General features: G+C 36.3%; 1 protein-coding gene across 2 annotated transcripts in view; it reads left to right on the forward strand.

Moving 5' to 3' along the window:
* Positions 1-15,418, forward strand: part of BABAM2 (BRISC and BRCA1 A complex member 2) — a 178,975-nt gene that overhangs the window by 3,235 nt on the left and 160,322 nt on the right. For both annotated transcript variants that reach the window (XR_007510127.1, XM_049833744.1), the window contains exon 2: positions 492-651. Coding sequence is in view for 1 of the 2 variants with exons in the window: in XM_049833744.1 (XP_049689701.1) it covers positions 524-651 (128 nt within the window). In the remaining variant the exon portion in view is untranslated. The remainder of the gene's footprint in view (positions 1-491; positions 652-15,418) is intronic.

A 15,418-nucleotide genomic window follows, 5' to 3' on the forward strand; every position in this document is an offset into this window, starting at 1 on the left:
GGTTACACTAGTGGTATTACAAATTACAAAAGAGAATATGGAGCAATAATCAAACCTTCGGTCCCATTGCAATCAGTAATGTAAGTCCCATTGATTTCAGTGGAAGCAGAACAAATGTGTCTTGTCAATTATACACTCTTAATGGAAATGCTCACAAGATGGGCTAGGCTGTGAAGTGTCAGAATGGCCCTCAGTTTTACTTCCCTTTCTTGTAGGGATAGGATCTTAACTAAAGGAGTCTAGGACATAAGTCAGTTTTTATGTTGACATTGAATAAATGGGCTTCATTGAAAGTTGCAGAGGCAGGAGAAAAAAAATTACCTGTATTTATTTTTTCTTTATAAACCCATGCACACTTCACTTACTCTACATTCCTGATCCTTTGCGTGCTTAGCTTGCTTTCTTCTGATGTTTGCAGAGTGCATGTGAATTTACATCAAACAAGTAGGATGTTTTTTAATTTTATTTCCCCCCTTACCATCTCTGTGCAGCTCAAGACCAAAGGAAAGAGGAACGTACTAAAATGTCACCTGAAGTTGCCTTGAACAGAATTTCTCCAGCGCTCTCGCCCTTCATTTCCAGTGTGGTCAGAAATGGAAAAGTGGGACTGGATGCTACTAACTGTTTACGGATTACAGACTTGAAATCTGGGTAAGTGAGTTCCTAATCCAAAAAGATTACCCAACCCCTCACAGTTAAGATGTCTTTTCAGGACAGAATTTTACTAGGTTCATGTGTATTTAAGTATTTCTAATATATCTGAAGCTGACATACTGGCTACGTTATTTTTTGTCTTACTACTATTTTGTAGTCTGGGAGACTTAATTTGTCATATTGTTGGCAATAAGAATCTTGTTAAAACACTTTCATTGCTGCCACTTGATAGTGTTGGTCTTCAGCAGTGAGATACTTATAAACAGTTTTTCCTGTTGTTTATCACTTGCTTACTCAATCTTTTCTGTAAGTTAAAAACTTGAAGATAAATTTGTGTGACCTTGCCTGTAGTCATGAATATCCTAAATAAGAAAAAAATGAGCTTTATCTGACCTTCCTCAGGATCAGTACATCAAGTGGCTGTAGGGCCAAGTGTTTGAAATAGGCCAAGGTACTCCTTTTATTTTAAATTCCAGAAGGTTTTATGATGGTTTTCAGATAGTAATAAAGTTTGGGATCCACATGTACAAAGGGACTTCGGTGTGTAACCTCTGTGAATAATACATGGGGGAAGTGAAATGCTTAAAGTAGAGTTTACTTTAGTCATTCTGCAGAAAGGGGAGACTCCCAAGGGGGCTGATAAAAGAATACTTTAAGATGAGACACGTCAGAAATTGCTTTATTCTTTTAGATCTGGGCATCTAATGGCGTCCCTGATTCAGGTGTTTATTTGATACTGGAGTCCAGAGCCTGAAATTACTTTAGCTTAAGGTGTCTAAATCACCACTTTTGTACAAACTTCTGCTTCGTGTATCGTTGTGAATGATAGCATAACCCAGTACATCTTGAGAACCACCACAAGTCACTTGTTTAAAATTTAGTTCTGCTGAAAACTTTTGTTTAGTATGCTTCTGTAGGCTGCTTTATTGTGGTTTCATGGAGAGTTTGGGAGGTCCTTTTCTGGTAGTTACAATGCCTTTTCAGGAAGGAGGTGTGAATTCTAGGGTTAGTTTGAAAGAAACCGTTCCCTCCCTATAAGGTGCTGTGACAGAGTACAGATTTACTTGGAAGTATGAAAAGCTATAACTTTGTTAGTGTTGTCTGGCTTGGCATTTATGCTTGCAAATTATGCGAGACAGGCTGAGCAGTTACGCATCTGCTGCTGTCATTTCATGCTAGACCTTGCTTTCTCTTGAATTAGTCTTCTAGGAAAGCTGAGATGGGAGCTATCTTGCATTTCTCCTGTTGAGCCTGAGAGAAGGAAATACAAAAAAAGGTAGAGAGAAAACACAGCTGTAGCCTGGTGGTAAAGTTATCAGCTTGTCGGGAGGTAGATAAGGGTTTTGCTGTCTGCTCACTGGATGTTTATGCTGCCTGCATTTAAAATAATAGATTAAAATAATATAAAGTGGTGTTTTCTAGCTGACTCTTTGCAGAGGTATTTTTAATAAGTGTCTAAAGCTTTTGGCCAGTGATCTTGCTGATAAGATCTTGAATTAACTTTGATAAATCCTGAATGTTTTCCAAGAGTTTATTCTTTTAAAAACTAAAACCTGCCCCCAACTGCACCTGTCACCCAAACCCAGTGATTCAAATTGTATAGTAACTGTTGAACATGGAGTCTATAACACAAGTACAGCACCTGACAGAGGTTGTCCCATATCTTGTTTAAAGGCATAGGCTCAGCTATATGCAAGTGCTAGCAATATTTTTTTTTCTTGTTCTGGAACATGGAAATGAACCTCATTCTTTATGCTGACGCTTTTTTATGGCTTGAGGTTATTAGGGGCTGGAGCTGGGATAATCGAGATTCTGTGTTTAATTAAGAATTATTTTTCAAGGTTTTTTTTTTGTACAAATAAGTTTCTTAAAAACATTAGTCTAAATGGGATTTATTAGCAATTGCTTGAAATTTCTTTGAAATGTAAATTTCATACATATGGGTTTTTAGGAAAGTTTTTCTTGTTTGTTACAAATAAGTCATTGTTAGTTTATTTATAGTAGAAAATTTTTAATTTATGCATCAGCGTGGAAATACAAAGTTCCTTGTGATTTAGTGCTTTATGATGTCGTTGAACATGTAAACAGTGTAACATTACTTCACATAAGATGGATGCATCACAGAATTATAGAGAAGTCCCTTCCATGACTGAACTAGATCTTGAGCTGTGTTTAACCTTTGATATAGGAGCATTTGGGACTCCACAGACTGTTCTTGAGAGGCCCATGTAAGTTGATTAATAACAAAATCCTCAAACCACCGTATTATCAGTAGATTTATATTTGTTGCTGGATACTGCCTCTAAAGGAAAACATTGTAGGGCTCAGAGAATCCAAAAAAGGATTGAAAACCATTTGTCTAATCTCTTCCCCTATCCTCACATCACGAGATTATTCAAACCCTTGTATACATTCACTTTCATTAAGCTTTTTCTAAAGAGAGAAATGACAATGCAGAGGAAATAGGCAGAGGCAAATGTAGGTGAAACCTATGTGAAGAAACAGAAGTATAAGGACATAGAGGCTGGACATTAACAGGAGGTAAATGAAGAGAACAGTTGTTAGAGAAATGGGGATGAGGTTCAGGACACTAATTGTAAAACTCCCTTCAGTTTCAGTGGGGCTGAATGAGGCTTTAAACTTAAGAAGTAGAACAGGAAGGCAGGGGAAGGGGTACTAGATTAAGTGTTTGAAGTTAAATAAAAAGCAGTTCTTGATCTCAAATGAATAGACTGTTTATAAGTACTATGAGTTCAGAATCTTTGTTTTTGAATAGTGATTGTACATTTATTGACACATGAAAGGACTGTAAACATATTACTTCCACAGCCTAACTTGAATTTATTACAGTGTTCAAATATGTTATGCTTTAACTGGTATGTTCCGTGGAAGACTTTTAAGAATAAAATAAATACAGTTTTACTATAACATTTAAGATGTTAAAATACTTAAAGTAATCATCTTAATAGCTATTAACTTTGAAAACAGAAGCTTCTGGGTCAATGGGAGGAGCTGCATGGCTGCTCCACTGTCATGTACCACAGTTACTCTGATAGAAAATTAGGGGTTACTGTAGTTACTCCACTTCCCTGAAGAAACAGTGCTTTACAATGTATAACAAAACAAAATTACAAACTGAAGATCCATCCGTTCTCATTTCTTAGGTTTTAGAAACTGGACCTGGGTTAACAGGGAATAATGGTAACATGCTGAATACAGTAGTATCTCCAAGGCCTCGCCCATTCAGAGCCTTGGTTTTCAGATTCTCAAAAGTGAAAGGAATTTCCCTTTTATTTCACCAGTGCGATATCAAGTTCCAGGTTGATAGCCTATCATGTCAGTTGATTTTGATTTTTAAATGGCAAACATATTAAGCCTCTAATTATTGGAAGAGTCATTCCATATGTCACATGGTTTTAGTAACGAGCTTATTTTGCACTTATTCTAACTTATTGCTAAGATTGCTTGGTTTTGTTGTGTTTTATAAACTCTATTAAAGAGCTGATGTTAGATGAAAAGTATGAAGTATGATGATACGTTAATTTGCTTTGCTTGCAAGTGTGGGAGGGAAATATAGTAAGGAAATCCTATTGTTTTGGAGTCTTTGAGTATGTAAATATTTTATAATAATATGTTACAGTTCTATAATGTCTGTGTGTTTTACAATATTATTAGACAGTACCAGTCTCATCACTTACATACATTTACATCTATGAGTAGGACCTTCAGGATCAAGTCCTATTTATAGGAATTATATGGCCACTGCAGAGCGAGTCAAAAATGTGAGTATCCCTGAACTGAGCTCAACAATATGGCATGACAGGAAAGAAGGAAACTCTTCAATAGAAATTGTAATAAAAAGTTGGTGGCCAAGTCTGCAGTGCTATTACCTTCTTTCTTGTAAAAAGGGCTCCACAGTGAACAAAAATAGAACCTGAGTGTTAGATCACATCTGAAATATAGCACCTTTAGCAGCATTGATTCTGGTAATGATAAAACCCTGGCAGGCATGTCTGTTGCATTAATAAGAGACATTCTTTGAGATGACAGAGTGGATCAAACCATTTTAACTCTTGCATAGGATATTACCTTGTTCTAGACCCAAAGAAAATATTGCTGTCAATTGAGTTAATGCCGTATATTGTATCATTCAGTTAATCTTCAGTGGTGTCTCTTTGCAGTAATGACCCATCTTAATTAGATACTACAGTCTACTCATAACCAACTGAATTGTGGCTAAGGCATTTTTCTTAGTGTTTATACATATAATCATGGGAAAGATGCTGAATAGGGAAAAGTGAGTATTAGGTAGATTTAGAAATACAGGACATTTTCCGATGTGAAGGGTGTTTAATTATTGTATAATGTAGAATCCAATTATTTAAGAGGCTGCTGCTTTTCCTATGGTGTGTTACAATAGCGAAAAACATATTTGTGGTGGTCATTGCCTTTGAGAACTTTTTTTCCCTACAGCTGTTCATCAGAGCCCATGCTTGAGCCTCGAATTATGCTGCAAGCCTATTCTTACTCAACAAACTTTATTTTGTTTTTTAAATCACTTTGATGTGTTGCACCAGACAGAATTTCAAAATGAATACAGTGATTTAAAGCTGCATACATCAAGATTCTATTTTTCTTTTTAGATATCCACTCATAACTAAATTTCATACTTGTTTGGTTATACTTACTCCATATTTATGAGGAGATTAACTGTGGAATTTTTATGTAAATGGTTCGTAGTAAGCCTTGTTGGTATTTGCTTCTTTGCACCTCTCTGATTCGCTATTGATTTCTGCCTATTTGCTTGATACTGAGCTATGTTTACAATTAGTTATGTTCCTGAAAGAAACCTATATGAAGAGTGGTCAGAAGACTGTAGTACTATCTGAAGTAGATTTTACCATACAAATTTACTATCAAGCTGTAATAAGATATTTATAACTTTATTGCCCTGCTTCCTAGTGAGCAGTGATGATTTACTTTTTTGTGTTATCAAGTAGACTGCAATATACTTTGGTATTTCCCGTTCTTTTGGGCATTTCCCGTTTTAAAGTAAATATGCGTTTTATGTGAGTGTTTAATGAAATAATGTTGGGTTTTAACTGTGAAATACTATTACAATACTGTAGCAGTTATTTAAAGTTTTTGCTTGATCTCTTGCTTTTGATTAATTTAAATTGAAAGATTCTAATTCAGTTACTTGAGGAGAGTTCGCATTCTATCACTCACATTGATACCTATAGGTAGGGTTTTTTTAACATGCATTTTGTTTACGTATGATGTTTGAATTGAGCTGACCCTTCCGAACACAATTGCTAAGAAAAGCTGTTTTAAAAAATAATTATGTTCTGAATAAAATGTGTACTTGAAAGGATGTGACAGTTTCTGGAAGAGGCATGATCTTATGACTCCTTTACTGCTGTATTGGATAAGTCTTAAACTATTACTTTTGCACAGAGTAGGTCCTTTCATTCCAGTTTCTGATAACAAATATATTTCTTCACTACAAAGAATCTTATTACTAGTAGCTTGTTGTCACTCAAGCAGAATTTAACGGGCTGAAACTGTGATGGGACAATGTGAGAGAGTTGTCACTGTGGAGCAGCACTTGGAACTTCAAACACCAATTTTCTGTGCTAGTCCAAAAAGACTGTCTGTCTCCAATATTGTGCTCTCCTGCATTTGTTTCCGAATGCTGAAAAAACAAAGGCAATATGTCTGCCTAGTAAAGATCTAAGCGTAGTGCATACATTTGGTAATGGTTTTGTAAATATTCTCCACAAAGTTTGGCATTTTTTTTTTACACCAATTTTAAAAAAGGTGCTTGAAGTTGTTCAGAAAAAAGTTTGTCAGTTTCAAGTGCTATGAGTAAAGAAAGGATTTTAAAAAGTAAAGGTAGTATTAAATAATTGCTGTAATGTGGGCTGTAGTTTGAAAGACTACATACGTTCTCCTAAGACTTGTTCAGTTTAAACACTGCTCAGTATGTCTTTGCTGGTTATTTTTAGACTGGGACAGTGAGTGACTTCCTCTTGTCTGACCTTGAAAAAACTGAATGTAATGTCTACCGGTTTTATGCTTTAATTAAAAATAAGAAACTATTCGATACAGGTGCCAACTGTTTCTTTTCTAATTTGTTTAAAGAGAGCTTCACATGATGTAGTACTAATATATGTGCCAAATACAGTTGGAAAGATGTACTTTAGCAAGGTATTTAAATGTACATTTTGGCTATCTGTACTTTGGTAACTCACTGAACATTTCTTGAAAGCCAGGGCTTATGTTAATATACTGTAGGTCTCTGTCCAGAACTTTCTACTACTGTAACAAATATCTTTGCGCTGTGCATTGCTGTAGGAAAAAAAATAAACTTAAGACTATGTTTTGTTGTAAAGATAGCTAAAAAATCTAATAAATATGTACGTGGTCCAATTTCTCCCCCGTTCCGAACCCTTGCATCACACAGATGCAGCATTTGTTTAATGTAAGCTGGACAGATCTCTAGCATACCATGGATCTTGCCATTAATTTTTGGAAGCAGAATATGTACACTATTTTCTAACTACACAGTCATTCCCTAACTGTGGAAAATCAAAAACTGCATAGGCCTTTTCTTACAATGTATTGATCACTATGTAAGCCTGTGTAAAAAATTTCAAAGGGAAGTTTCATTGTCATGAGAGTCTATTTTGTTGGCGCTTAGATTGACATCTCTTTATTGATGCCCTTTTAAATGCACCCTTATAAATGCTTTGGGATCTCTTGAAGCATCAGTCATAGTGCTGCATCTTCTGACTGATGCAGAAATGAATTTTTCTGACTGGTCAGATAACTTTGTCCAGCACTGAATTTGCAGTGGAGGTTTAATATCTCAAATTCAGCTGGAAACAGAATAACCACACCAATGCAATGCTATGCCTGAGCTATTTAAATCTGTTTCTTGAGAAACTTAGCTTAGGCATTTACTTGGCACTGCACTGCACAGTGTAGGCATACCTTGAAGCCACTATTATCTAACCGCAAGTGAGCATCTGAAAAGAATACTTAGAGCTGTATGTATAAGTGAACAGAGTTTTATTTGCTCTTGAAATTGGTATTTTTATTCAAGATTCTGAATTCAGTCCTTGAGGTAAAGGTAAACCTCCTAAGTAATCCAAAGAAAAGTAGAAATTGATAAAAGGGAACATAATTATTTTGTCTTTCCTGAGAGAAGGGAATTGATATGTCTGAGGCAAACCACTCTGCAGTGTGGGCCCCAGGTTCTTTTCTTTGTAATGTGTGCTGTATGGCTGAAAGAGCAAAATTAGACCACTAGGACTGGGTACTTTTATTGTAAGATAAAAGAATCCCAACGCAAGGAAACTGCAGAATTCCATTATGGAGAAGAGGCAAAAAAAGCCAAATATAAAAACCTGTAAAACTATATTTTCCTAAACCCCCACTCAGACTCCTGTGCATCACTGAAATAATATTTTTAAACCAACAATGTGATGGGGTACCTGTTGCTCTGTTTTGGATGGTCAGTTCTCTGTTCAATAGAAAAACATGTTTGGATTATTGTTTATAGTTAGGGTTACCAGTGACCTTTCAAAATGTCTCCCACTTTACATTATTTCTTTCTCTCTGTTCTACCTTTTCTTCCTCTAGAATGTTTGTTTCAATCTCTTGAGTAAAAGTTGCTTTATGATTTGTTGTGCTCTTCAGCCATGGATATTTTGTTGTAGTTGTTGGGCAGGGAATAATACAATGTTTTGTGTGCTTTGTTGAGAATTCTTTTGTAATTAGAATTTTTGAACTAATAGATAGTTGACTGTCCCATTTTTCAGGCTGCCATGAATCTTAGTCATAAGCCTTAACTTAAACCCTATAAAAGTGATATGATTTCAGGCCAACTGCAAGCCATTTACAGGCAATGAAGACACTTAAAAGGAATGGAGTCTTGGAGACTCCAAAAGTCCTTGGAGACTTCAAGTGGTATAATATCTTCCATGTGAGCTTTTTATGGTTTAGTTTTAACCTGTTGCACATAGGCAAAATTCAATTTTATTGGATAGATCCAGGAGGGAGAACTTGAGGGTGTAGGTGAGGTGTTGGAAGTGGTATAAAGACAGGTCAAGGCATTTGTAGTGGGTTGTGGACTCAAAGTTAATAGGACCTTTGGGTAGACGGGGCTCTCTTTTCACTGGGATCAAAAGTTGACTGGTTGTAAGTAGTCTTGCCCGTGCAGGAGGTCCTATTTGTTCTTCTGTGCCTATGAGGCTACTAGGGGATGAGCCAGGTCTAGCTCCTACTGCCATGCTGGGAGAAAACAGTAAACTGGATTGTGAAGGCAAGAACAAGTATTTGCAGGGGAGAAGAGGATTTTTTTGACTGTCTCCAAGAAGAGGGTACATGGAAGTACTTTCTTTAGGTATAGTTAGATGTGACCATGGGGAAAGTGATGACTAATTTTATGCTTTATGGTGTAGCATTGAAAATAGTATTAGCACAACTGGGGGAATTAATGTGAGAATGAGAAGTTAGAAAAGGACAAAGAGAGGTGAGAGGTTCTTGAGCCAGACTTGCTGAAGAAAATGTAACATGCAGCTAAGCGGGGCGTGCTTTCTGCAGGTGCAGTTCTATGGGGTGATCTGTTGTAATTTTGTATATAATTGGGATTTTCCTGTCTTTTTAGTCTATTGCTTATCTTTTAATATTGTAATTAATCTAAAATAATGCTAGAAATAGGAGAACTACTGATATTTTTATTTGGGTGTCATCTTTTATAGGCTTTATGCTGTGTCTCCAGTTTTGTAGTATTTTATATGATAAACACAATTTGAAGTTACCCTTTTGAATGGACGTGCAACTGAAAGCTATGGAGTTATGTTTAAAATGTGGTGATCCTTGCTTGGTCTAATTTTCATATCCAAAGAACTGAATTCATGGTGGTTGTATTAACATAAATTTCTTCTGAGAGGAAATAAAATAGAGTTCCATAACCAGAAAGCTCTAAAAATCTGCAATTAGAAGAAAACTTTAAAAGAAGATGTGAAAAGACATAGCATCGCTGGACCCCTTCTAATATGGTTTAGTTAGTTTGTTAAAAGGGAAAAATATAAACATGGACTATGCTTTTAGTCCTTATGTTTTTTCCTGATAAAAATTCATTGCATTTTCCAATAAACTAAACAGATCTATGGTGTGAAATAAATTACTTAGAAAATGGGTTGGGAGTCTTTATGGCTACTACAGGCAGTATTGGGAGCAATGCAAAATGGCTTATTAAACTTATAGTTATAGTAGCTTAACTTTTGTGGCTTTCTGTATGAACATGCTCTTTCTGTGAACACTGAAAGGATGTGAAACTCCAGGTGGTGGACTGAAATTTCATACTTGGCAAAGAATGGTTCTCTGTTAGAGTAATGTAAAAGCAAAAATGTGCCTTCTCTGTTTTTTTCTTCTTTCTTCAGAAATTGAATTCACATTAGAATTCAATCTATGTGATTGAGAGATTATTAGGTTCTAACTCATTACAAAGTAATACATAATCAAATGGCAGTTGTGAAAATATGAAACAGGGCCTTCAATCTGACAGGAGGGAAAGGAGATGAAGTAAATCCAAAGCATGCATTTGCCACTCCCTCATATTCTTCTCTGAAACTTTGCTTATGAGTTCCAAGGATTTGGGTTACTGCTGGTCTTACAGTATAATGAAGTAGTGCCTTTTCCTTGCCTGAACATGTGACAGAAAGGTAGTTTATGATACTGTGAATTCACTAGTTTATTTACCAAAACATAGTCTACTGGAGTGTGCATTCTGAATGTTATTCCATTGCAATTTTCTTGTTTCTGTTCATTTTTCAATCACTCCTTCATTAAAATTTCCATTTTCTGTTTCTATTTTATTCTTTTGGGGAGTATTTGCACCATGTGTAGTTTTTAAAGGGAGTTAAAGGCAATTACCTCTGTGTAAAAGAACTTGCTTACAAAGGTAATCAGTTTGATTATAAAAGATGAAAAGATGTTTCTGAAGCATCTAAAGCATGTTTGTAAAGCATGTTTTGCTGAAAACTTTCCTTTGTCAGTTGCTAATTATTTTTCTTAATTTGTATCATAATTAGCTCCTTGAGTCCCAATAATGAGCTCCAACCCTAAACTGTAGGGATTTTACGAATGGAAACTTTTGAGATAATCTGTTCTTCAGAGCTGTTTTTTCAAGTACACTTGCAGGTGTATTAGATGTGGTCCTGGTTATCAGCTCTGTCTTTCTATTCCTTTTTGTGGAGACCCTTTCCAACCCATTCTACTATTGTGACTGGAAAAGAGCAGTTCTAAAATCAGCCTTCCTAGGCTAAATGAACAGGGAGTTTGTGATGCTTAAAAAAACCCCCCACAATCATGTGGGGTTTGTATGGGCTTTCATTTAATGTAGAAGTTCTCTGAGATGATTTCAGAATACATATATATGTGCTTCCTCGGTTTCCCTCATAGAGGCTGGGCTGGATGTCTGCCTCCAGCAGAGGCAGCTGTATGTTGGGAGATTGCAGGACAGCTACCACAAGATTGGGACAGATGTGAAGATTTGTAGTTCTAGAAGCAGGCCCGGAGCTCTCCCCACCTGCAACATCTGCTTTGGCAAACTCTCATATTAAGTAAATCTACATTTTCTTTTAACATGCAGCTGCTGTATTTGTTTTACTAATGACAGTAGTCATTAGATGCTTTTGTATGGTGTTTCTAGTGAAAGCAGGTTGCTGGCAGCTGAATTAATTTTAAATAATTATTTGAACTTCACTTATTAAAAGAAGCAAATCTGCCTATGGGTGCAGAAGAGAAGCAAGGGATTGTTTTCCTAGGGTATGTGTTCTGCTTAGCATCCTACTTCTTAAAGTACAGATTAGTATGATGAACTTCATACAAGAAAACATAAATATGTACGTAAAGGAAGAACAGCACTTACAGTAGATGAAGGTTTTGTTGCGAATCTAGTTGTCATATCTGGAGACACTTTGGAATTTCCCAGTTGATAACTATGGATTAAAATGCTGTTGCAATTATGGAATATCATCCATACCAATAGGATTCAAAAACATCATCGTTATCCGTATTGCAATACCAAAAGTAGTCTTTGTGTATAGTTTAGTTTTAGACTAAGTTTGAAGAAGCCTGCTAGGATACAAATGAGTTTTATGAAAACAGTGGGTTTATCTATTGAGAAGTTCTTTGGAATAATTATCAATTGGCTTTCAGATTTAAAAATTTTAATTAAAATATGTATGTAATTAGTGATCACTCTAAATGTAACTGGATTTTTATTTCCCCAAAGCAGTGGTGTGTGTCTTTATGTTTTAGTGCAAGTCTCTCTCTCATATGTGTAATACATATGTTTGTATAAAGAAGGGGAACTGAAGATGAAAATGGGTTGACTAGACTGTCCCTCCCAGTTCAAATTTTGCCTGATTGACAGAATTTTGTTTGGATCTGTTGGTTTTCAGCAGCATCTGCTCAATACTCTTCTTGTGTATTTGCAGGCGTATGGGAGCCTGTAAAGCTTTGTGCACTGTTGCTGGGAGCTGCAGTATGATACAAGTTTTCACCATCAGAGTCAGCTCTCTAAAATGTGATTTTCACCATTTTTCTGTTTCCTGATCCATGCAAAAACCCTGTCACCTGCTGGCTTGCCTTCCACTCTCCTCCCCCCCTCCATACACTTTAATTATTCTTTATGCCTCTGTAGATGACTTACCCATCTGTTGTGAATTCTGCAATTAATTCTTAAATGGGATGAAATATTGTGTCTTCAAGGAACACTGGAGCAGATTTCCATCTACAGAAATGGGAGGAAAGAAGAATCTAAAGGCATGGACAAAAGCTGTTCTACTTGAATTTAACATTAAGGTGTTTTTCTTAGCAAATGCCACAATGAGTTTTGGGTGGAGTTTTGAGTTTGCTGCCCCTTATTACTAAAAAGGGATTTACCTGTCTTTGCCTCTGAATTATATTTGACTTTTGCTGACAAAACCTTCAGCCTCTAAACCCCTGACTAAATTGTGTTTCATCATTACTAAAATAATACTAATTTTCTTCTTTAGCCTCTTGCATTATGAAGGGAACTTGACCTCCTTTTTCATTAACAGTATCTTTATGAGACATAGATAGGAGTAATTAGAAACATATACTGGATATATTAGAGCTGGGAAGGGTTGGGAATACAGCCAGTGGTCAGAACTTTGTGGTGTTGCTCTTTTTATTTGTGTATGTGGTGTTTTTTAGCAGTGTTCTCCATCAGGGTATCCTTAATGCTCTGTGAAGCTTTCTTGGCATTTACATTAACAGCCTGGTGAACAAAAAAAGTTATCTGTTATCCAGAAAGTACTGAACCTCAAGAACCACAAGTATAGCAGCTTAAGCATCATGAGATTAAAGAAGCTTTTGCATCTCTGACTATTCAGGTTAGGCAGTCTCAATATTAACTTCCTGAGATTATGGAGGTGTCCTGCTTTCAGCTGGGATAGAGTTAATTTTCTTTCTAGTAGCTGGTACGGTGTTATGTTTTGGATTCAGTATGAGAAGAATGTTGATAACACACTGATGTTTTCAGTTGTTGCTAAGTAGTGTTTAGACTAAGTCAAGGATTTTTCAGCTTTTCATGCCCAGCTGACAAGAAGGCTGAAGGGGCACAAGAAGTTGGGAGGGGACGCAGCCAGGGCACCTGACCCAAACTGGCCAAAGGGGTATTCCATACCATGTGATGTCATGCCCAGTATATAAACTGGGGGGAGCTGGCAGTGGGGTGGGTATCGCTGCTCAGGAACTAACTGGGCATTGGTCGGCAAGTGGTGACCAATTGCATTGTGCATCACTTGTTTTGTATATTCCAATTCTTTTATTGTTATTCTTATTATTTTCTTATTGCTGTCATTATCATTATTTTCTTCATTTCTGTTCTATTATGCTGCTCTTATCTCAACCCATGAGTTTTACCTTTTTTTCGCCAATTCTCTCCCCCATCCCGCTGGGTGGGGGGGAAGTGAATGAGCAGCTGTGTGGTGCTGTAGTTGCTGGCTGGTGTTAAACCATGACAAGAGGCTAAAATTCTTAGTCTAATTTTTCTTTGCTATTCTACAGTGAAATTCACTGATGATTTGTCTTCAGATAGTAAAGGTGGTAAAGCTTCTGTATGACTAAGGAGGAAGAATGACTAAACATGTTGCATACTTTTTTTAATCAAGAAATTTGATAGTCATCTAATAAATCTGATGTGAATATTGGGGCATTCACTTTTACCACAAATTAAAAAAAGAAGAAATAAAAAGGAGATTGTATATTTTTCAGTAGAGCTATTGTACTTCGGTGGCATTTCTGGATGTTTGCTATGGATTTATATGGTTCTAAGCAGTAGATTTTTAGGACTGGTATAAAAAAAATGAGTCTTAGACTAGAATTTTGGCATATAAACAGGTGGGTTTGGGGGTATGTTGGTGGGTTTGGGTTTTCTTAAAAGTCTTTGGATAAAATAACTACTCATCTCCAGACTTGAAGGATTAACGTGGTAAATGCTTGGGCTCTTGCTCTGTTGTGACCCTTTCAGCTAGCACAGAACTTATTTTTGGGTAAGATCTTACAAGAGACCAGATAATTTAAAACTGCTTGTCTTGGGAATACTTTCAAGTGGTGTTGTAGAAGACTAGTTGATGAGAAGACCATCTTTAAATCTAGGGTTATCACAGTCTGTAAAATATCAAAGTGGCTCAGAAGGAAAGGAAGTATTGTGTTTTTTTGTTTTGGTTTGCGTTTTTTTTTAGCTTAAAACAGAAGAATAGTTAATTCAACAGAATAGTCAATTAGAAATACATTGGTACAAGAGCAAACCTTGATGTTGAGCTCAACGAGAACTGCCTTTCTAGAGGCTTTTAGAATGCTCTGGGAAGAAGGATTAATTTTGCAGAAAAATACCTTCTAGTACACCTGTCATTATAGGCTGATACCTTATTCCAAGCAGCAAATCTGAGTGACTTTCCAGAATTTTTTTTTCTTTGCTCTTTTTTCTCTTGGATAATCTTTCTTGTTTCCTTTTGTGACTGGTAAAGAATTCTGAACACTTCTAACTGAGCATCTGGTGCTGACAGTGACTTTTTCTTTGAGTAAGAACTGGTTTCATTTATCTGTGTTTTATTTACTGTGAAAGAAAGCTTTTCCCAACAGGTCACAGACTATCCCACCTGTAAGATGCATCAAACACTCAACAAAGGAATGTTCTACTTGTCTCCTACTTGGAATATATATTTCATAAGGATGTAAAGTACCTCAACTCAAATTTAATCTGCTGTATTTGCTCAAGGAACTTAGCTAAAATCTGAGGAAGAGAAGGGTTTGTATTCAGCTGTGGTTTTTGCCTACTTGATTCCATCTACCAGATTCCAGCTGTAGGTCACAGCACAGGTCCTTTGAATAGGGCAGGATGGCTTTAAGCGATACATTCAAGGATATTCCTTTGTCCTGGAAACTTGTGAAGTTGATGATTCTTTGATATTTTAGTAGGGAAACCATTGTGGGAGATCTTGTGGTATAGCATTAATCATCATATTAAGACTAATTCATAGCACTGCTCTGAGCATCAAAGCATTGATTCTTGCTTCCCTGGCTTTCCTATGTAAAATATTTACTATTTAGATCAAGATATGCAAACCAGTGTAATGGTTTTCCGTGAATAAAAGGGGAGATAGCACAACAGGTCATCATGAGATGGAGTCAGCTTCTGAAATTAATTTTCAACACCAGG

Source organism: Accipiter gentilis, chromosome 30 (genome assembly GCF_929443795.1).
Source record: "Accipiter gentilis chromosome 30, bAccGen1.1, whole genome shotgun sequence".
Taxonomy (NCBI): domain Eukaryota; kingdom Metazoa; phylum Chordata; class Aves; order Accipitriformes; family Accipitridae; genus Astur; species Astur gentilis.